The sequence below is a fragment of the Peromyscus maniculatus genome, chromosome 3 (genome assembly GCF_049852395.1).
Source record: "Peromyscus maniculatus bairdii isolate BWxNUB_F1_BW_parent chromosome 3, HU_Pman_BW_mat_3.1, whole genome shotgun sequence".
Taxonomy (NCBI): domain Eukaryota; kingdom Metazoa; phylum Chordata; class Mammalia; order Rodentia; family Cricetidae; genus Peromyscus; species Peromyscus maniculatus.
Window position 1 is genome coordinate 28546733 of NC_134854.1, and position 23596 is coordinate 28570328.

General features: G+C 41.2%; 1 protein-coding gene across 3 annotated transcripts in view; it reads right to left on the reverse strand.

The window, feature by feature from the left end:
- The window catches only part of Crot (carnitine O-octanoyltransferase), a 46854-nt gene that overhangs the window by 12003 nt on the left and 11255 nt on the right, over positions 1 to 23596 (reverse strand). For all 3 annotated transcript variants that reach the window (XM_042272713.2, XM_042272712.2, XM_076566307.1), the window contains exons 4-13: positions 22549 to 22673; positions 21074 to 21255; positions 20699 to 20823; positions 17415 to 17523; positions 12075 to 12168; positions 11068 to 11193; positions 3669 to 3770; positions 1406 to 1489; positions 1227 to 1334; positions 875 to 1005 (exon numbers count right to left, since the gene is read on the reverse strand). In XM_042272713.2, coding sequence (XP_042128647.1) covers positions 875 to 1005; positions 1227 to 1334; positions 1406 to 1489; positions 3669 to 3770; positions 11068 to 11193; positions 12075 to 12168; positions 17415 to 17523; positions 20699 to 20823; positions 21074 to 21255; positions 22549 to 22673 — 1186 coding nt within the window. The remainder of the gene's footprint in view (positions 1 to 874; positions 1006 to 1226; positions 1335 to 1405; positions 1490 to 3668; positions 3771 to 11067; positions 11194 to 12074; positions 12169 to 17414; positions 17524 to 20698; positions 20824 to 21073; positions 21256 to 22548; positions 22674 to 23596) is intronic.

Here is a 23596-nt window from a genome sequence, read left to right on the forward strand (position 1 = left end):
CAAGTTTGCCCTCACCATGTGGGTGGACATCATCTAACCTAGTGAGAGACTGAAGAGAAAAAACAGAGTCAGAGGACAGGAAAACCAGTCACCAGATGAGTTGGAGCATGTATCTTTTCCTACCCTCGGAAACTGGAGCTTCTGGTCCTTGGGCCTTCAGAACTGGACTGGGACCCAGACCCCATGTCTTTTGATCCTTCTCAAGAATCTGTACTCAACTGGATCACAGCACCAACCTGCTGTTTCTCCAGTTTGCAGAGTACAACATGGGACTTCACTGCCTCTGTAACCACATAAGCCAATTTCCCTAACAAGCTTCATCCCTTAAATAAGCCCCAACCACACGGACATACACAAAATAGGTTGATTCTACAAAGAATCCTAACGTAGACTCTTTCCTTACATGATATTTAAAAATGATCTTAAAATGATCACAGATCTACAGTAAGAACTAAGAATTATAAAAATCTTAGAAAAATACGGGAAAATCTTCACTGCTTTGGATTTGGTTGGTTTCATTGATAAGCAACAAAAGGAAAAGAAAATACATTGGATCTCATCAAAATGTAACTGTGTGGGTCAAAGGATACTGTAAAGAGAGCAAATGACATGCCACAGAACGGGAGCTAACATTTGCAAGCCATTAATGTGCACACAATTTCACATGGTAAAGCGTGATCCTTCAAATGTACCAAGGCACCATGACAAAGAGCCAATGGGAAAACCTACACACTGTCACAGACCAGACTCTAAGAAACTGATGGACCCCAAAGAAAGAAAGGTGAGGGAATCCACCATGGAGTTGGGTAGTAATGGCCCTGTAAAGGCCACACCCTGGGAAGTCAAGCCATGAAAAAGGAGAACAAACGGTTACCGTCCGTGAAGTCTGTAGTAGGCGAGCTGAAGTGCGAGCTGAATAAAGGTGTCAGGATGTAGGGCCTCCTTCTTGGTGAGCTTTTTGCCAAAAGCTGTAAAAGCACGTGCTGTGATCTGGAGATCCGACGCCTAACAAAGTTAAATGGGAGCAGAGAAACATCACTGGAAAGGAGAGGCTCAAAGGGGATCAAATCATTACCTGCATTAATCATCAGACATGAAGAATTAAAGGCATTAAGGCTATAATTTTAAAATATTTTATGAAGCCATGCTTGGGTAATAGCCACATTTCCAGATATGGCAGCTAAAGAGGAAACATTACTAATCTAAAAGAAAAACTAAAAACCTACCCCTTTGAGGTGCTGGGCTTTGGCTTGGTAGATGTCACTTAGTATTTTCTCATCCACAGTGAAAGCCAGCTCCTCAGGAAGTGGTATTTCCCGGACTTTTTCTGAACCCTGAAAATAGAGAACTTTAAAATACCCGTGAAAACGTGAGCAGGAAAGCTGATGGGCTTGTTCTGACATACCTTCCATCTTCCTTCCGTCTCTAAGACTCTCTCATCAACATAATGGGCAATATTCACCATAACCATTGCATCGTAAGGAGCATGCTAAAATGAAAATAAAAGATTTTGGGTAGTTTGTGTCCAATTAAAATTTGACCCAATATTTTTTACTTTCTTCACTTTTAATGGATAAGATATGCCCACCTTCCAGTACCTGACTTCCTAATGATGAAATGATACAATTCTTTCCTACACAATAAGAACTACTTATTTTTCAAGACAAGGAAAAAATGAACAAGCGTTCAAAACTGAAAGCATACAGTAGGCTCTTAGAGTTTGGGCTATGTAACAATAAACAATCCAGAGGTTACTGGGAGTCCGAGCAGGTGCACCCTGAGTCATGTGAAAGTATTCTGAAATTATAAACAACAGTGTAGTAGTCAGGTGAGGACACCAGATTAAGGCAATTGGGATGGCCATGAGCATCTCTAGCTAAGAGAGGACCACTAAGTAAGTGCTAGAAAGCAGTGCCACCATTATAGATCTACAGGAATGCCTAGGCAGTGCAGAAAGAACTTGCCATGTTAAGCAATGTGGGAAAGATGGGCTGCAGTACTTTTATCACCTACTTATCAACAATCTACCTACTTCTGGAATAACAGCTACTTCACTGTTCTCTAGGCAACCACCATATCCCTGGGTGTTAAGTTGAAGGAGACTGAGTCTACCCATGTGGCCTAAGCCAGGCTAATGAGGGCACACTTGATTCCCAAGGACATGTGCTTCACACAAGCCAATAATAACCAATGAGAAGGATTCCAGGACCTTTTCTGGAGCTATTAGAACAAGCTGTCTATTTCCACAGGTGTCAATCAGCTAAGGGAGCTGCAGCGACCCTACAGCTGCAAACACAATAACCACCTGGGCAGTCTGAAAGCAGCTCCGACCGCAGAAACGGGAAATTCCTTTATAATGACAGCATCTGGACACTCTGTCTGCATTGTCCATATTTAAGAATATAACTATGCCAACATCTTTTTAAACTAATTCCAGATTAAATTGTATCAAAGGAAAGTGAATGATTAATAAAACCATTGACAAGATTAGGGCTGTAGCTCAGCGTAGATTGCTTGCCTGACATGCACACAAAACCCTCTGTTCAACCTCCACACCCGAGACAAAGCCCACTGCAGGCCTGAGGCTCGCTCGGGGTCTTTGTTCGGTTTCGTTTCCTTGGTTTACAGATTTCCCCAAAGGAAGACAGAGCTGGTCAAATCCATGGGAAAAGATGAAGGAGAAACAAGGAAAGCAGTTGTTTTTTAGAATGGTAAAATGGTAGCCATTTCTAGACATTTTACTGTTCAGAGTCTAGTGTCCCAAAGAGCCTATCATTTTAGGAAATAGTTACGTAGTCCTTTCCCTAACCATAGAGCATCTATATAATATCAGACGGTATCTTTCAAATTAGGGTGTGAATTTTTTTTTTAAAGATTTATTTATTTATTATGTATACAGCATGTATGACTGCAGGCCAGAAGAGGGCAGGCCAGATCTAGTTACAGATGGCTGTGAGCCACCATGTGGTTGCTGGGAATTGAACTCAGGACCTCTGAAAGAACAGCCAGTGCTCTTAACCTCTGAGCCATCTCTCCAGCCCCTAGGGTGTGAATTTTAACAAGAAAATGTTTTCAACTTTTTTCACTACTTTCTAAAAATATTTATTTCTTTTCCTTTTGAGATTATAATATTATAAAATACACCAATTCCCCCTTCAAAACCCTCCCATATCCCCCTCCCCACTCTCTTTGAAATTCATAGCCTCTTTTTTCATGATGGTTGTTATATGCATATGTCCGTGTGTGTGTGTGTGTGTGTGTGTGTGTGTGTGTGTGTGTGTGTGTATTTCTAAATATAACCTGTTCTGCCTGTGTAATGCTACTTGTATATTTTCAGGGATGACCATTTGGTACTAGACAATCAACTGGTGTGCTCTTCCCTGGGGAGAGCTATTTGATAACAACAGGTTTTAAGATATTACACTGCAAAAAAAAATTATATTCAAAACCCTTTTTGCATGCTCCAAACTGTTAGCCTACAGCAGAAAAAAAGAACTTGATCTATGTTCTGCTTTCACTGACAATTCTGACCTAAACCTTTTATTATGGCATAAAACTAAAGAAAGTGTTTACTTACACTACACCACAAGTATGTGTAGTTTACTACCCTCAAATTAACTTAAGAAATTAAAGTGGGAGGGCTAGCACCCTGGTAACATCGTACTTACATCACAACAACAGCCAAATACTCCATTAGCAAAGGAAATCAAATTATAGGACTTGTCACCCCAGCGTACTGCTGGATCTCCAGCAAGAAGCATTTCGAAGACCTAAAACACATTTAATTTTCCAAATTAAAAGTGTTTTGACATTAGTTTGCAAGTAGACTTAAGAATATATATCATTTCACTTTTTATTCTTAAGTCAACCAAATTTAATAAAATGGCAATTTTGTTAAAATTCAACAGATAATAACTCTGGGTCTGGCTTTAAGTACTTTTTTGTGGGGCGTTTACCCACCACCCCCACAGCTTCCCAGAGTTTTCTTGAGTGCGAGCAGCAGGAAATATTAGATAGAAGGATTTATAGCGGAGAATGTTGCGGAGATAAACAGATAGAAAATAAAGGATAGCCTCGAGAGGGCCTGGAACCTATTCCAACGGGCCCGGACTGTCTCTGGTCCAGGGTTTTTATAGAGACGCCAAGGGGTGGAGCAAAAGACCTCCTCCCCCAGCACAGCCAAGTGCAGACCATCTCAGACACCTGCACTCAGGCCCGTGGTCCTGATCATCCTCTATTTGGACCTGCTGGGTAAAGCCACGAGGAACCCCAGAACGGGCTCCCACAGGTCCCCCCTTCTTAATATATAAAAAAATAACTATTAATGGCTTACAGCAATCTCCATAGCTGTTACACCTCCCAGTATGGGAGTAGAGGATGATATAGATGGCATTTCTCTTTTGAATTAGGTCCAAGGTGACCACAGCAGTCTTAGCTGCCTCAAGCCCTTTCTAAACCAAAACTCTTAAGGGGACTACAAACTTAAAGAATCCCTTAGCTTCATCATTACCATTAACAGGTTAACATAAATATTGCTATACATAGTCACAATTCTCTCAATCTTACAACTCAAAGCAAACTCTTAACAGAACCATTAGAATTAGCATATATGGTGCTAAATATAGTTAACAATTTTCTCCGTCTTACAACTTTAACTCAGTCATTTGAATTTTCTTGTTAACAGAACATAGGAAAAACTTCGATGTATTCTCAAACTTAAACATTTCCTCAATTCCACAAAGCCAGGGTGCATTAATATCAGTAGGTTTCTGAGAACATAATTCAATCTCATAGCTCCTCCTTTTCTTTATAATTTTTAAGCAAAATCTCAAGCCTAGTTAGAAAACCCAAACTTTTCTGTTTAAACAGTTCCATTTGTAACACAAAACCAGTTCCATAAGTAATCCCATTTTTAAATAAACAGTCCCACAAAACAATTCATAAATCTCCAATTAATAAAGCATATATGCATACACAAAATTGCATCTTGATTCTAAGTAGAAATACATTTCTTCATTTAAACAGTTCCATTTTTAACCCAATTCCAGAAAACCGTTCCTAGGTCATTACTATAAGTAAGCTCAAAATTGTCCCATTGCAATGAAATCTCTATTGTTGATTTCATTTAAGTACCAAAATTCAAATGATAAATATTGGTACTAGCCTTCCAAATTTGAAGAAATCCATAACCAAAATGTTTTTGTAATTTTATCTCATTTTAAGTTCAAAAAGTTCAAACAAATAAATTCTGGTATCAGGCTTTTACTTCCAAATATGAAGAGACGTTTTTCAACCAAAACTTTTTGCAGTTAATAATTTTTGTTCAAACAAGCGTCTCTGCAACTTTTGTTCTCACAGACAGACCTTTTTAGTTCTAGTAAGATTTTTAAACCGCACCGTTTTTGCTGTTAGCTCAGGTTTTTCTGTGTTGCGTTGATATTCCACGGATCTCAGCTGCGGATGCCTTGTGCTGGTTCTGGCGTCCGCCATTCTTAGCTTCTTAGCGGCTTCTGGAGCTTTTGAAATCATTTAGACTGCCTACTTCGCAGTCTACTAGGACACTATCTCCTATGTCTCAGGTGTTTTCACCATTTACATTAATAGACTCACACTTAACATTTACATACACTTTTTCGCAAACTCACATATAACATTTTTTGCCTTGCAAAGCATTTAGACTCATATTCAACATTTACACGTTTTTACAAACTCACATACAACATATTAACATCTACTTATTTATACTTTAAGGAAACTATAGAACTACTTTAGCAAATATATTTCTTATTAATTCTTATATACTTATATTCATTCCATCTTATTTCTTATTTAAACTTACATTTACAACTAGCATCTTAAGACTACCTTAGATACTTCTTACAAGCTTATATTCTTAAAGGAACTCTATAGATCTATTTTACAAACTTATATAGGCTACCATTAGCATATATCTAACTTAGCAAACACCTAAAGATTTCTTAACACAGATATAACAAGACAGAATTTTACAAACTCACATATCTTATATTCGTCTCTCTACTTCTTACTCTTAATTATTATCACCATCTCTATAAGAAAGATTCTCTTAACTAGACAGGAAGTGCGTTCATCATTTCTAAAGTTTACAGTTTATAGTTAGCTTTGTTATAAAGCACTGGGATTTAGTGAGTGTTGTCATTATAGAGTTGTGATACTTGTTGCTAGGGGATTGTAACATTCTCAGGACAAAGCCACACCCCAAAGTTGCGAGTTCTCTCAGCAGTTCCAGACAGGCAGAGATGCACTGTCAGCGGTAAACGGTTTTTTAACTAGAGGCTGTCCCTTCACCCAAATTCATAATAGTTCCCCTAAATGCCTCAATTCAGACAAACGTTTCTATCACAGCAGTACTTTTGGTTTGCTCTCCTGAAAAACTTCACTTCACACTGAGGGTGAAATTACCATATTTAGCTGCTGTAAAGCTCTTCACCAAAAACTGCACAGCTATTAGGTGGTCTTTTAAGGATTTTAAAGTGACTTGTTTGCTCTTATAGGTAGCTTTTTGTCATCCAACTGCCGTAAAAACTTTGCACAGCTATTAGGGTAAATAAGGCATTTTACCAACGGAGCCCCAAACCGCGAAGCGCCTAGTTCCATATCCTTTCAATTTTTCATTGGAACTGACACTTAGACGATTTTCCTCCTTACTTTTTTAAAAACTGTATTTTAAGTTTACCATGAACGTATTTTCGAGCTGACAAAAGTGTTTCAGGACAATGTCGCCATCTTTAGCAGAAAAACTACCTTTCCCAGAATGCATTTCCCTTATATCAGTCCATAATAATATCAGTCCCATATCAGTCCCTTATACCAGTCCCTTATATCATTTCCCATATTTCTTATCAGGTTTGAGAGTCAACTGGTTCTCTTTTACCAGACTTGCTTACAAATTCTTGCCCGGGAGGTTTGAACAACGTTTTTCGCTTTTGCAACGGGAGATTTGAACAAGCACTTTACATTTTTAGCTATGGCACATTGGGAGGTTTCTATTCTCTCCTCAGCTGGCTTTAACAGGTGTCTCTCCTTCATTTGACACTGGCCCCGGATCAGAACCGCACCAGCCTCGTTAGCGCGCATTGAGGCTGGCATTTCTGATAGCAACTTTCCTCAGGACTTGTGTTTGGTTTTAGCCAGTCAGTGAAAAACAAGATCATTTACAACAGCTTTTCCATAGCTCCTTCAAAGAGATTTTCTCCCACTGATCTTATTCTCATTTTGCTTGTTCCTCCCCTCCCCAGATGCAGAGCTTCAGCTATCTGCGGCTCTGTACCTCTGCTAGCTGCCTTTGGAGGTAGGGGCTTTTTTTCTCCCCCCGAATCTGCCTCAAAATCTAGCAGCTTTGTCAGGTCATGCATTTTCTGGGGAGGAATCTGTCCCCTCTGTTTCTTCAGAGTCTTTCTCCCTCACAGTATCCAGTTTGGTCTCAGTTTATCCCCTCTACCCCAGAAACAGTTTCCGACACTACAGTGGCGGCTTTCCCTGCTCCTGAAGGTAGGGGCTTTTTGTCTGTTTTCCGGGTCTGTGTTGTTTGCGTACAGACTGAAAATCTAACAAGGGAGGTTTTTGCCATTTCTAAACTCCCATTAGGACAGGTGCTTTGCCTCATCAGGCCTTCACCTGGCCCAGTCCCCCAGTGGGTTGTGTTTGGGTGCTCAAGGACAGAGCTTATGCCAGAGGCAATCACCCCTCAGGGCTACACTCCCTCATCTCATCAGGAGTCAGTTGAAACAAAGCTTTTCTCAAAAAGGTGCTTTCTCTGACAGAAAAGAAAGCTTTACTCCTGGACAGTTCTGTTCTGCCCTGGCTGGGCTCTTTCCCCAGACAGCATTCTGACTCAGCAGCACAACTGCTTCAGACACAGTTCAGCTTTACTGTTTTCCCAGAAAGGTCCTTTCTCTGATAGGAAAGCTTTTTCTCAGATTTCTTTTTGCAGTTGTGGACCTATCAACCCGGGACTTGTAGGAAAGTGGACAACTGTGCCATTCCCACCAGCTTTAGCTTTGTTTGTTCATTAGCAATCTTCCCCTGGGTCCTGCACCTTCCTGCCTCAGCTCTGTGCTCCAGGAAGTTTACAACGCAGGAACCCTAGTATCCCCGAAATGCACTCCAACTCAGAGACGCTGGCCAGTCGCCTCTGGGTTTTTGCTCAGAAGTGAGGATACAATGCTAACAGTTTGCATTGCTTCAGGGGATCTTAGCATTAAGACAATTAGGAACACCTTTTCATTCTGAAATGCTCAAACAAAACCCTTGTTGCCTCAGCTCTGCTGTAACTGAAAAGCTTGGCTTTTTTGCTTTTTTCAGGTCAAGTTTCCTGCCCTTTTGGGCTCTCTGTAGCTCTTTACCCTTACTCTCCCAAGCGTTTCTTTCAGGGTACTCTGACCCACTGTCTTTTACTAGCTTGAAGAAACAGAGCTTAGAAAACATTTTTAGAAACTTGTTCCAGCCTCCTGCATTGCAGGGAGGATTGTTAAAGCTTGAAAACTTAGAGAGGTTTTGCTGTCTTACATTTGTTGTTTTCCCTTAGAGCTAATCACAGGTGGTCCCCCTACTAATATCTTCAGGTGATTCTAATTTTTGTCCTCTCAGAAGGACAAATTTAGTTTTTAAGTTTAAGAGAGCTTTTGAGAAACATTAAGGCTTTTTCGAGAGTTTCTTCCCCCAAATTTTCCAAGAAAAGCTTTATAGTTTAAGAGAAAGATTCTTTTTCCCCAGGAGAAAGACCAACTTTTCCCAAAACTTCCCAACTTTCAACTTTGGCTTCTTACACCCCCATTTTTGCCTCAGGGAGAAATTACTTTCTCCTGCTGCTTGGATTTGGCTTTTCAGCTGTCCCCAGGTCAAAAGCTTCCATAGGAAACTTTTCCTTCCCCATAAGCTCCAAGAAGAGCTTTTTTACTACCCGAAAAGCCCAAAGAAAGATTTTTTTCCCCAGTTTGCTTTCAAAGCCCCCAAAGTTAGAAAATTGAAGAGTTTTTCTGTCTAGTTGCCTTACTTATTTTTTCCTACACAATCTTACACTTTAAGTTTTTCCTAAACTATATTACTACCCTATACCTTATACTTATCACAGATAGAAATTCAGAAAGGGATAGAAGATAGAAAATTTTGACAGAAGAGAATTTCGCTGCAGCATCGGACATCCTTCCAGTCCGCTTTCCTTTTCTCTCGAGGATAAAACGCCTGCCTTCCCAAAAAATATATATAAAAATATATATATATTCCATAACACCGGCATGCCTTTCCACTGGCAGGGCTGACTCAGCACTTTCACCAAAAACTCTGTATTAAAACTATTATTTTCCTTTATCTTTAGTCCCTATTACTTTGTCTTAAGTCCCTGTTCATTTGTCTTTAGTCCCCCCTTTTTTTGTCCCTTTTTTTCTTTAGTCCCTTTTTTCCCCTTTCTTTAGTCCCTTTTTTCCCCTTTCTTTAGTCCCTTTTTTTCCCCTTTCTTTAGTCCCTTTTTTTCTTTAGTCCCTTTTTTTCTTTAGTCCCTGTTCACGGCGCCATTCTGTGGGGCGTTTACCCACCACCCCCACAGCTTCCCAGAGTTTTCTTGAGTGCGAGCAGCAGGAAATATTAGATAGAAGGATTTATAGCGGAGAATGTTGCGGAGATAAACAGATAGAAAATAAAGGATAGCCTCGAGAGGGCCTGGAACCTATTCCAACGGGCCCGGACTGTCTCTGGTCCAGGGTTTTTATAGAGACGCCAAGGGGTGGAGCAAAAGACCTCCTCCCCCAGCACAGCCAAGTGCAGACCATCTCAGACACCTGCACTCAGGCCCGTGGTCCTGATCATCCTCTATTTGGACCTGCTGGGTAAAGCCACGAGGAACCCCAGAACGGGCTCCCACACTTTTTAAATCTCAAGTTATGAAAATCTAACCAGAAAAATAGAATGCTAATACATTATTCATTGATGTTCCCAGAACATTCACATAATTAAAAGCAGAAGTGTTTTGAAACTTGGGTAGTATAAGAAGCCTAGTAAGTTCAGAGAAAGATGTCTTAACAATTCATATGCCACTAAGACAACTGTTTTCAAACTGTAGACTCTGCACACTAATGAGTCATGAAACAATTTATAGCAGCATAAATAATATTCCTTACAGACAATAAAACAGAATAAAAATAGCAGAGTACATAACAGACATAAAAGTAATCATTGTTTTATGAAACTTTAATTAAATGTGTGTGTGTGTGTGTGTGTGTGTGTGTGTGTGTGTGTGTGTGTGTGTGTGTATTTAGCTACAGTGGGCTACAATCTGCATTTCCAAGTGCAGACTATGGTTAGAACAACACTGAATTATCCCTTAAATAGTACTTCAGCAATTTCCTCCTCTCAGAAATAAAAACTGGTTTCTTACTACAAAATTTTAATCCTGGATTTGTCCCCTACAATTTAACACCGATGACTATACTATGAAATGACAAATTCTTCCAAAAGACTTTATTAATATGGTTGACTATGCTTCCTAGGAATTTTGTAAAAGCCTTACCCAGGGTTGGGAAATAAAAAATATAAACAAGCCACATTTACCCTTAAACTCACTTAAACAGCCAGTGTGTTCAGTAAAACTGAATGATATAATCAATTCCTTGCAAGAGTGATATAATTCTTAGGATAGAACCCACCCCAATTGGTTCATGTACATTGGTGTGCGTTACAGGTAGAGTCATACATCACCTTTGGAAAGAGAAGTTAATTTGCCTCAGTGTTCCACGCAAATATTTTATGTAATCAATTGACGGAAAAGGTTAGAAAACACTGATATGCATGTAAATAGCCATACTTCTTTAAACAAGATTCAAAATACATCCAAACAGACTTAAACATCAAGTATTTACAGAGTTCTATGCAATATGTATGAGATTCAATTTAATACATAATGTAGTTTATAGCTGAGAAAATTTCTAAGACCCTGATTAAAGAGAGAAAAAAAAACCAAAAAAACTCATGTTCAACAGATAATAAAAATCCTGCAGAAAACTGTGTAGAAAGATAACAGAACAAGAAAATTACCTGAGAAAAATCTTCCGGAGTTACATGTGGACTGGTGTCTTCTATGGAATACACAAATAAACTCGTTTGAATTTTTTCTAATAAAGTCAAGTTCTTTGGATCAAGACCAATCAGATATTCTCTAGCCTAAAGGGCAAAGAGATGACTGGATATTACAATTTAAATACAACACATCTAGAAAATAGCAAGAGTTCGAGAAAGTCTATAAGAGCAGCATAAGACTGTAATTAACACAGAGCCTCACAACTGGACAATGTTCAGAGAGTAAGAAACTTAGAGTACTCAGCCCTGAATGGGATGTCTCCATCACACTCTTCCCTTCAAGGCTCAGGGATCTATGTAGAAGGGGTGGTAATGGGATGTCTTCGTCACACTCTTCCCTTCAAGACTCAGGGACTTACGTAGAAGGGGGTGGTAATGGGATGTCTCCATCACACTCTTCCCTTCAAGACTCGGAGATCTATGTAGAAGGGGGTAGTAATGGGATGTCTCCATCACACTCTTCCCTTCAAGGCTCAGGGATCTATGTAGAAGGGGTGGTGGGGGATGACTGTAAGAGCTAGCAGTGGTGGACAGTTTTAGGAAGCAGCATTTTCCAGACACAACAGGGATCACATATGAACTCAGACTATGACAGCATGCACAGGACCTGCACAACTTCAAGCCGGATGAAATCCCAACATGAAGGAGGGGAAGTGGGCACAGAGGCCACACCATTCACAAATGACAGATGCCGGGAGAGGGAAAGTCAGGTTTCTTCAATGGAATAAACCAGCCGCACTCCAGGCAGGCCTCATGCTCAAAAGGCGAACAAAAATCTGACTCTGGGATTTTAGTCGTTTTTTTCTTTTGTTTTTAAGAGAGAAAAAACATGAAGTTGGGTGGATAGAAAGGGGAGGAGGATCTGGGAGGAGTTATATGATAAAAATATACTATTAAAAATTCTCAAACAATAAAGACAAAAAATAAAGTTAGCACATGAAAAGAAGAGTAACACAGATTAGTACCTTTGCCCATCGCGTTCGCTCCTCACTGGTTAATGCTGCTATGCCGGGTCCCGCAGGCTCACTACAGCACTTCTTGTGGATATATGTCAGTTGTCTTACGGAAGATTAAAAAAGAAGCATACTCAAAAAGAGCACAGACAGGACACACAGGATTACAGAGGTCTTACACAAACACACACACACGCTAATATTTACTGTGTGTGTGTGTGTATATATATGTATGTACTTAAAAAGTGATTATATATTCTACTTACACAAAAAGTATAATGGACAATAATTTATATTTAAAAATAAGCTTAGATGATCTCACTTAAACTTTGAAAACATGTGCATTTCCAGGGTTCAAATAAACAAATACCTTCTCTATGAGAGAACTTGAAAAGCATTTTGGTAGTTAATCTTACAGCTGTTCTAAACCTGTGATTAAAAATTGTGTACACATATATAAAAGCAGAGAGCTTACTGTGTGCTCACTTATTTGTGTTTTACCCAGAAACAGAAGTAATATATTTCAAATGCTTTTGTAAGTATTAATCATTCTATAATGCTGATAATTACATGGTAAAGAGTTAGCTATGTGTGGTGGCCCGTGGCCTGTAATTCAAGCACCTCAGAAGGCAGGGCAGCATGGCAAGCCTGGACAAGACAGCAAGACCACATCACAAAGAGAAAAAGAAAAGGAAAAGAAAGGAAACTCATGTTGTCTAAAGACTCCACTGGATGTGGATGGAGTGTTTCATCTATCTTTAAACATACAGCAGGTGAATAATAGGGTTTGCACGTGAAGAAATTTTCATTAGTCAAAAATTCTACAGTTTCAGTTTTTGCCCTCTCCCTCACAGCACATGCAAAGAAGCTACAACTTAAAAATATCCAGGGATTACTCAAAAGATTATTGTAGCTTAATAAATGTCATTAAGCACCACCAGTGACATCCTTCATTTGTGATCTCATCATTCAAAAATGGTGGGCACAGTTTCTTCTGTTTATTTGTATCTGTAACACTGATGAAAAAATGCTTTGCTTGCAACCAAAATGTCTCTTTATTTTCTTTCTTTTTATTTTGATTTTCAAGACAGGATTTCTCTGTGTAGCCCTGGCAATCCTGGAACTCGCTCTGTAAACCAGGCTAGCCTCAAATTCAAGATATCCACCTGCCTCTGCCTCCCTGTACCACCACTGCCTGGCTTTTAGCTTTATTTTCAAACTAATGGTATTTTATGAGCACCTAAGGATTCTTTACCAAACCACCTGCATCTATGAGACAATAACTTGCCCTGCCTCTCTTCCTACTTATTTTAGAGGGAAAAAAAATTAAAGAATACAAAAATAGAGCTCATGTGGCAAAGTTTAATAAGTTGGATTGCATTCAAAATAAGGATTAGTTATTTTAAAAAATGCTCTAATAGAGCAGAAGATCAAATCAGCCTCATCTCCTAAGGTATGTAGAACACATAAATCCAAGAAAGAGCTCCCATGTAGAGAACCACAGCATTCATTACCAGTTTGTATGCTTATCAGTAGAACTGTGCTGAGCACCTGTCCTTGTTTCCTGAAGTTGAGTGAAACTCACCAAATCCTCTCAAGTACAACCCAGACACCTAAGCCTTGTAAAAGGGTTTTCCCAGTAGCCTATTTCATGACTCTACTTTGACCTCTGTGGTGATGTACAGTATATGGGTGTTTAGCTATACTCTGGGTGTATTTTTCTATTTGTTTGTACTATTTAGTAAAAATAAATCATTTAAGGGTCTGAGAGACAACTCCACCTGTGCTTACTGTGTAAGCGTAAGGGTCTGAGCTCAGTCCCCAGCATCCACGTGTAAAACTAGGCACGGCAACATTTGCCTGTAACCCCAGAGCAGGGGTGGCAGTGGGGGAGGGAGTGACAGTAGATCCCTGAAGCTTACTGGCCAGCCAGTCTAGCCAATCACAGAGCACCAGGAACAGTAAGAGACCCTCTCTCAAAAAAGAGGGTGAAGAATCTGGAGTTCAGACACACACACCCCCAGAGGCACGAGTACATGCTTTCATATACACAGATTCAACACATGCAAATATATAAATTTTTTAAAGTCATTTAAATTACATACAGATATATAGAACTCAACGTTTATGAAATCATTTAGGAAATTTGAAATCCTTATAGATTAATATACGAAAGGACTATTGTTAATTTATGAGATAAGCCACTGGATGTGTTATGTGAGTACGTGTATATTTTACACATTTTACATTTTAGAGAAGCATACTACAATATTTACACTACAGGAATTCAGAGTAAGTCACTACGTTTTTACACACACTGTCTGAGATCTGCTTCAGGTACCCGCAGGGAACCGGAAGAAGAACAGAATACGGCTAGATGGACCGGACAGAGACTATGAGAGGAGTGGGTGTGTAAGTGCAGAGAAGGTGGGAGGAGACAAAGGTCACATGTGCTGTGACAGCTGAAAGGAGTCTGCTGGGAGTGAGGAAAAGGAGGACGGGAAAGAAGAAGGAAGACTGGGACAGAGAAACAAAAACAAACTTTGCTTGAAAAACGTCACGATGAAACCCTTCTTTATAAGCCAATACAAATTAAGGTATAGTTGAAAAGGTGATGATATTCATAACTGAAGAAGTCAGGAGCTGAGCATGTTGAGGTTTCAACTTGTGATTGAGTCTCTTTATGTTTTGAAGCTTTCTGTAATTCCGTCAACGGCGCATAATAATATATATAGCACACATAAACTTACCACAATTGATCTAGAAGGATGAAGCACATGCACTAACCTAGTAACCATAGTTACTGGGGTAGGAGATGGGATTGGTAATATATGAAATGTTTCCCTTTTCTCCAACTAGAACATACACATATATACTTGTAAGATTGAAAAATTAAAAGTAGCTATTTTAAGAACAGTAAGTATGAAACTCTTACTTTATAACTTAGGCCATTTGAAAGAAGGGCAATTCTGAACACTTGTTTTATTTTTGTTTTTGTTTTAACCCAAGCAAGAGCTTGAGACCTAAGGATATCCAATGCAGCAGTCTGAGACAGTCTCCTCAGATATTTCCCGGGGGTCAGGAGCCGGCTAAGGCCAGGATGATCTGGAATGCCTTAACCCCGACCCTCCTGCTGCATGGACAGGCCCATGTGCCAGCACCACAGGGCGGGAAAGTAGACGGGAGGAATACAAGGAATACAAGGCACAAAGGTTTAAACAGGAGAGCCAGGGGACACAAGAGGACTGGCCAACTCAAACAAATGCATGTGTGTGCGTGCATGTGTGTGTGTGTGTGTGTGTGTGTGTGTGTGTGTGTGTGTGTGCAATTAAAGAAAGAGAGGTCATGCATTTGAAAATGAGCAAGGGGGAGTGTGTACACACGGGAAGAGTTGGAGGGAGAAATGGGAAAATGACATACTTCTATCTTAATTTCAAAAATTAAAGCTACTTTTAAAAAGCAGGTATGGAAAAGCCATCGAATCCTATTATCTTGTAACCAAATTAAAAACACAAAAATGAATTTGAAGGGAGATACCCCATAGGCTACATAATACTGGTTTCAGAAGCAACAGGTCACTGACTAGAAGTCCCAGTGAGAGGTGTGGGGTACTTCTAGAGGAGCTGTTGTTCAGGGAGGTCCCAGAACCACCCCACCCCCCAAAAACAGAGTCTCTTGCTCTTCCTCTGGGTTGCTGTGCTGGACAGTTTTAGTTCATCTCGACACAACTGAGAAAATGCCCCAACCAGACTGACCTGTAGGATAAGCCAAGGTGCATTTTCTTAGTGACTGATATGGGAGGTCCAGCCCACTGTGGGTGGTACCACTCCTTAGTAGGTGGTCCTGGGTTCTATAATAAAGCAGGCTGAGGAAGCCATAAGAAGCAAGCCAGTAAGCAGAGCTCCTCCATGGCCTCTGCATCAGCTCCTGCCTCCAGGTTCCTGCCTTGAGTACCTACCCTGACTTCCCTTCATGGACTGTGATCAGGACATAGAAGCTGAAATAAACCCTTTTTTCACCGAGTTGCCTTTGCTTATGTTGTTTTATTATAGCACAGAAACCCTAACCAAGACAGTTACCAACCACAACCAGATAAGATCCTACAGCTAAAGACACCACAGACCTTGAATGCAAAACAGAGGATTCAAGCTGGAACTGAAATACACCTCCCCCGCACCCCGTCCCTCCCCAAACCGCTGGCACACACCCGCCCCCCGCTGGCACCCCCGTCCCTCCCCTCCCCACTGGCACCCCCCCGCCCCCCCCCCCCGCTGGCTAGCTCTCACAGGCCCTAGCGGCTACATGAGGCCCTGTGAAGAACTCGGTACTGCTGCTTAGTAAAAGGCCAAACTGTCTTGTAAGCATCTATCTTAGACCCATAGACAAATGCTAGTCTTCATCAGAGAAGCTTCTCTGCAGCGAATGGCAGTGACTGCAGAGACTCGGGGCTTGCCAGTAGGTTAAGAGTAAGTAATGGCTGAGGGCTCAGCCCTAAACAACACATTTATACTACTCCCTGTGAGGCTCATGGACAATGGAGGAAGGAAGGAATGTAAAAGCTGGAAACAGGGAGAAGGGCCACAACACACCATCGGCTAACTGGAACACAGCCACCGTTGCAGTCATGAACCTACAGCAGCTGTGGTTATTGGTACCAGGCCTACCAACAGGCAGCCATTAATGGGTGACGGGCTCAGGGGCCCTACTCTTTATTACTGAACTACTGCTGTGGTGGTTTAAATGGGAATGGCTTCATAGACTCATGTATTTGAATGCTTGGTGCCCAGTTAGTGGAACTGTTTAGGAAGGATTAGGAAGTGTGACCTTGTGGGAGGAGGTGTGTCACTAGGCTTTGTGGTTTCAAAAGACTATGCCAGGCCCAGTCTTTCTCTCTCAGCCTGTAACTTGTGATCAGATGTGAGCTCTCAGCTACTTCTCCAGAACCATGCCCCTGTCCCCCCACTATGCCCCCCACCACATGACAATGCACTGACCTCTCAAACTGTAAGTAAGCCTCCAATTAAATGCTTTCTTCTCCAAGTTGCCTGAGACATGGTGTCTCTTTACGGCAACAGACTAGGAAGTAACTAAGACAACTGCCTTCTGACAGATTCTCGGAGATGGGGAGCTGGGTCTTCACTGTGCACCCACTGCTGAGCCCAGACAGCCCCAGTCAAATGCAGTGACAATGAAAGTCATGAACACGGAAGAGAGCTGTATGGAAAACGGAGGCTGACAGGGAGGCAAGGAGCAGTGGAGGCAGGGTCAGGACAGAGTACATTTATATGTGCACACAAGGGCCAGAGGTGAAGTTAGTTAAGATGCATAATTCCTTAGAGGTAGTCTAAAAACCTGAGGAGCTCTGGTGGAGTGATCAAACTTCCTTCGTGCAGCACGTCAAAGACAAAAGCTCTGCCTCGACACAGCACAGCAATGTGGGTGGGACAGTGGCCTTCACTCTCTGGAAAAGACACAGAAAACATAGACTCAGTAAAGCTACATTCAGACAACAGAATATAATTCCTCTCATAGTTTTTTATTGTGCGTGTTTGTGTATATGCGTTTGTGTGTGCGTGATATATAAAATGTATCGCCTGGACAGAGTTCTCGTGGAAGAGGGAAGATGAGGAGACTGTAATCAGCATGAAGCTGTGCTGAGACAAGTTAAATTTGCTCTGCTGCTCCTCAGCAAGGTAACCAGACACATGACCGTGAACTGCACACTTCAAAATGCTGGGGGAAAGGACTTTGGTTTGCCATCAAGAAATAACAGATGTTTGAGGAGACAAGCATGTTTAACCTGACTTTACAATGGACACATGCATTAACATCATATGGCAGTTCATGAATATGTACAATATACAACTTTTATGTTTATACTTATTTGTTAGAAAACACAATTTAAGAAAAACTTCAAGGCTATAGATACAGCCTGCTTATGCCCGAGCCAAGACCAAGTGTGATCCTATAACCATAGGGAGGAAATCACTAGGTAACAGAATTTCAGTTACTAGGACATAAATGCATACTCTTGAAATGTGTCCATGTGAATCTTGAACTCAAGTTCAAGTATTTGTGTACTGTGAGAAACACCGCTGTGCTGTAGGGATTTTTAAGTCTTGGTTAAGAGATAGGACTGGGAAGGGGGAAGGGGTCCTGAAGAACCACTTGAGAGAACAACTTTCTCTTTGAGATTATTCAATGTTAATTTCTCATCAGATAATTCAATTGCTGACTACAGCTACACCACCCTGAACCATCCAAATCTCTCCGCTAACTGCAAAGAGGAGGAGGCTTGGCACACTGGGCCCGGGAGCGTTCAGTACTTGAATGGGAGACACTTTAACCGCAGCATGATCTAGCAACAATTCAGTCATCATGCCGGAGTGTCGGGAAGAATTTCCCCGTCTATGTCCCTGCTCCTTGTCTCTCAGACAGGAGAGTGAAAAGAGATGAAAGACAAGACACACAGTACCACTGGAGCAAGTTAACTGGCTGGAATTTACTCACTGCTTTACGTGATTCACTGCTAGACCACCTCTTGTCAACCTCAGGACTTCCTCAGTGCTGAGGAGATAGGTCTTCTTCCTCCTCGGGATATTTCCAGGCCATTTCTTCCCTCTGACCCCTTCACACACCCCCAGATCCTTTTATGTTTACCACAGATACCCTTTAATACCATCATCTACTGACATCCTTTCCAAAACTTATGGCTTGAAAAGAAAAAGAAAAGAAACCCCATACCCATTTAATCAATAAATAGTTGGAAGAATGTGTGACAGGAACTTATGAGGGTATGTGAAAAGAGATCTGAATGAGATGAGAAAGTAGGCCATGGGAATTCTGCAGGGAGAACCAGGCAGAGGGAACAGTAACCGCAGAAGTATTAGGACAAAAGTGAACTGGTTTGCTTAATGAAGAATGCTCAGTGAACCTTCAGCTGAGGTCAGGCTGAGGGAGACCATCTGTGACTCAGAGGGGCTTCCAGTGTTAAGCATGATGGAAAGGAAGCTAATAGATGGTTTTATATAGTAGAAGGGTAATATGATATGTGTAGTACTTTAAGAAGGTCCCTCCAGGGGCTACATGAATGGATCAGTGGATAAAATGTAACACAGCCAGATCCGTTATTAGGTAATGAAAGTGGTTCCGGTGAGAACCACCTAGTGGAGGTATCACGTTGGTTGGTTTGTGGTGTTTGAGACAAGGTTCCATTATGCAACCCAGGCTTGCCTGGAACTCCCAACCCTGTCTCAGTCTCCAGGATACCAGAGGACAGGCCTGCATCATCATGCTTTGCAGGGATGATGGTTTTAACTACGATGTGGCACTTGTAGGAAAAAAACCATTTCTGTTCTTTTAGTATGAGAGATGACACAAGTTGGAGCAATTTGCTAAAGCAAGGAAACTGGTGACGCAGTGGAGAGAGAGGAACAGACAGCAGAGAAGCAAAAGGAGGGGGCCTAACACACACAGCGGTGTCCTGAGGACAGGCAAGTTGGCCAGGGTTTGTTCTCGTTTGCTCTCTCTGTGGTAGTACTATGGGTTGTGCTCAGGGCCTCAACCTGTGCTGACCAGTGCTTTATCACTGAGGTACACCCCAGCTTCTCCTTCATCGACTTTTCCAAAAGGTACGTGAAGCACACAAGTGTGCTAAAATGCACTACAGGGAGCAGGGTGGGCTGAAAAAATTACCAAGTGACTTGAAACAACACAACTTTATGATCTCTGGGGTTTGAAGGGTGAATCTGAAGTATGTTTCTCTATGATAAATGAAGGTGTGGCTTTGTTCCCTCCTGTGGAGACAAAGGATTTTCTTCCTCAGCTCAGGAGTCCCCTTCTCCATCTTCAAAGCCATCCAGCGAAGATCACAATCTGTCTGTACTGCCATCTCTGTTCTTCTTCTAAGAACCCGTGATTAGTTCAGCATAACCTCATCTCCAGGGCAACTGACTGACAACCCTGACCTCCTTGCAGGGGACTGGGACACGGCATCTCTAAAGGATTCTCCCTGCTGCTGGTCGACCTTAGGTTAAAGATCAGATTTTTCTGTATTTGTTAAAAATAAGAAAACAGTTAACTAGCTGAGAATGAGGCAGAAAGGCAAGAAGCAGTCCTATCTTTAAGAGAAAGAAGAAATTGACAATTATAGCAAGATGTTATGGGCCCTCAGGAGAGGGAAGAATACAGCTGTGTAGAACAGTAAGGCCAGGGGACTACACATCACAACGTGGACATAAACACAGCCACATGAACGCTGATGGAATTATGTGGGTTCCACAGGTGACCCAAGTGACAGCGGAAACTGCAACATCCGGGCTGACGGAGCTGTGAGCTGACAGGGTCTGGGACATGTCTGCAGGGAAAAGGCTTTACTGAGGAGTAGAAATTAAGGTTTTAATTTAGGCAATGAGATTGTAACACATAACTAGAAGCTAAAGTCATCAAGAATATTACTGAGCTGCTAATGGAAGAAAGAGTTTCACAGAAAGTTTCTGGTAAATTTATGAAAACCCAATTATCTAAAACAGTATATTAGAAATCATAGCAAACCTCCCCCAAGTCCCAATGCGTTTCCAAAAAAAAAAAAAAACCAAAAACAAAGAAATTACCTATGTCCTATGTTTTTTACTTACCAGTCCTAAAGTAGTTCATAATTGAATCTCTAGCAACTCCTGGAATCTTGCAGGTAGAAAACAACATTCGGAACTGGTTCATGTCTAGAGGAGTATTTCCAGATTTGTGTACAGGCAATTTCTCGCTATTAAAAAAGCATTTTGGTCAAAAAGTCATTGTTAAAACTCACTATAAAGCCATCACGACTATATCATCCTTCACTGAATAACTCAGTTAGGTTGACAGCATTTGCTTATTTCCCACAACGGGCAAGCCCAAGCTCAGCCCGTGCCAGGGCCCTGAGTGCCCTACCCTCACGGCTCAGTCCATGCCCAGGGCCCTGAGTGCCCTACCCTCACGGCTCAGCCCGTGCCCAGGGCACTTAGCACTCCTACCTTCTTAGCAGCTGCCAGTAGTTCAAGTTGTGCCACAGAATCACACTTCCCCTTTCTAACTGCGTGCCTTCCCTGGCGGGCCAGTAGTGCTCGAAGTGCGGGGAAGGCCCCACGAAGTTCACGTTGAGCTGTGACGGCACGCGCACGTCCAGGTAGGCGACATTGAGCCACCACTCCTCCAGCTGAAAGAAACGAAGAACACTGGCTCTTCAAAACACTTGAATATGTCACTGCCAGCAAGTAAAGAAAGCATGCTACATTTGCTCCTTTTTCATTCCATGTTCAAAACAACCCCTGAAGTCATCATAGAGACTGAAAACCCTACCGTAATACCCACCCTTCCTTTCTCGTTCCCTCCCACCTTAGAACTATAAGCTCCTAAAAATTAGTTGGTTTAACTACACTATCAACAAGGTACTTAGGTGGCTCCTAGAGTGTAACAGACATTCCCTGAAACCTCACTTAATGATGACAGCCAGTAAGCCATTTATAATGTTCCTTTAGCAAACAAAACCTGAAGTTCTAGCTAGAAATGCAAGACTTCAGTGTGCTTCAAACTGACTTACACCTTTCTCTAGCCGTCCTTTTCATGAGCCCCCTTTCACAGCAAGTAGCTGAATTTCTTACCAAGAAAGCAGACACTAGATCTTGGCAGTTTCCCTGAAGGTTTTTGTCTTTTTAAATGATGGTGCAAACTGTAGTTAGTAACCCAGAAACAGACCAGAGTAAAATGAATATAAGCGGAGCAACAATTTCTTTACCTTTACCCCACTTTAGTTAAAACCTCCCCAGACTCAAAATCGAGAACAAAGGAATCTGGAAGCGGGAAATGTTACTTTTTCAGCAGAAGGATCAATGTCTTATCAAAAAACCCGACACATTGCTCTGTAAAATGGTAAGTTACCATCATTAGTTTCAGCTAAGGCAATGCCTTCTAACTCTGAAAATTCTTCTAATTCTGACTCACACACTGAGAAGCGGCTGAGCTCAGAAGTCAGAAGAATGCTGCTGGTGAGGGGGGACTTGGGGGTCACAGCAGCTTCTCCTTCAGTCTGTCCACCTCAGAATATGTCCAGCTGCTTCCCACTTCCCCCGTGCTGTTTAAATTCCACACGGGTGGGTGAGGAGACGGCTCGGTGGTGGAGCTTGCCCAGCATGTGTAACTCTAGATCCCATGGCCAATGGCCAAAGCATATACCACACAGAGTGTGAATTAAAATAAGGATTTCTGGGCCTCGTGATGGACTTACTGAGTCAAAGATTACACATTCCAGGAAACCTGCATTTTAACCCATTCTCAGGTAAGACAAAGGCTCACTTATGAAATACATGCTCTCCAACGATGTGACTCATTCTTTTGTATCATAATGACAGTGACTCCAAGCACTTTAGGCAATAATTTAAATATGAAAGCTATATACATTCTAAATTCTTTAAATATCAATTTTCCAATTATAAATATATAAAATAAATACCCAGTTTCTTTTTCCTTTAGCCCTTTCAAGCAATTTCTGATGCAATTTCTCACCAACTCCATTTTGAAACTTTTGAACTATTTCTTCAGTTTTCTTATATTCTTCTTCATTTGCAAATGGCTTTACTATAAAAAAGAGATATTTAGACATAAGTGTTCCCCTATCACCTCAATCATTTTTATACAAATCTAAACATCACTGGCATACAGTAAGGTTTTAGTTTGCAACATGAAAATTGCAGTGCAAATACTATTTTTTTAAAAAAGAAATAAAAGAGTAGATATTGTATAATGTAGTCTCAATTTCTGAAATTTCCCCAAAGTATTCTAGATGACAGTTAAAGAGGCCAGGCTGCCCCTGGCTACTGTGCAGTAGAAAGTAAGTCCTATTTAACTGCAAGTAAGAGAAATTAAAGCCTGCTGTGGGATGTCTTTCTGCATGCTGCGATTATGTGTTGATCTCACTGATTGATAAATAAAGCTGCTTTGGCCTATGGCAAGACAGGATAGAGCCAGGCAGGAAACTGAAGCAGAGATACAGGAGAAGAAGGGCAGAGTCTGGGAGATGCCAGCCAGCCCACCAGCTGCACAAGGAAGAACACACTAGCAAATCAGTAACGCCACAGCCACGTGGCAAAACATAGATCATAGAAATGGGTTACTTTAGGTTGTAAGAACTAGCCAGTAATAAACCCGAGCCAGCAGCCAAACACTTATTAGTAATATAAGCCTCTGGATGGTTATTTGGGAACTGGCAGACAGGAGAGAACCATCCGTTTACAAAAGCCTTTTCCACTGATGTTTAAATTAGAAGCATGACTCCTACAAAGGCAATGTAATATGTATTTAGGGTGTCTAAGAGCCAAAAATAATTTTCTACTAACTGGAAAAAAGGAAGGAAGAAAGAAAAGAAAAAGGAAAATAAGAAAACCACCCAAATTTCCCTAGTCTATGAAAATCAATTGTTTTGAAAATTAAAGTTTATTAGAAATCAAATTAATATATTTTTTGCCTCTTTAAAATCTACCTAGCACAATGTAAAATCCTAT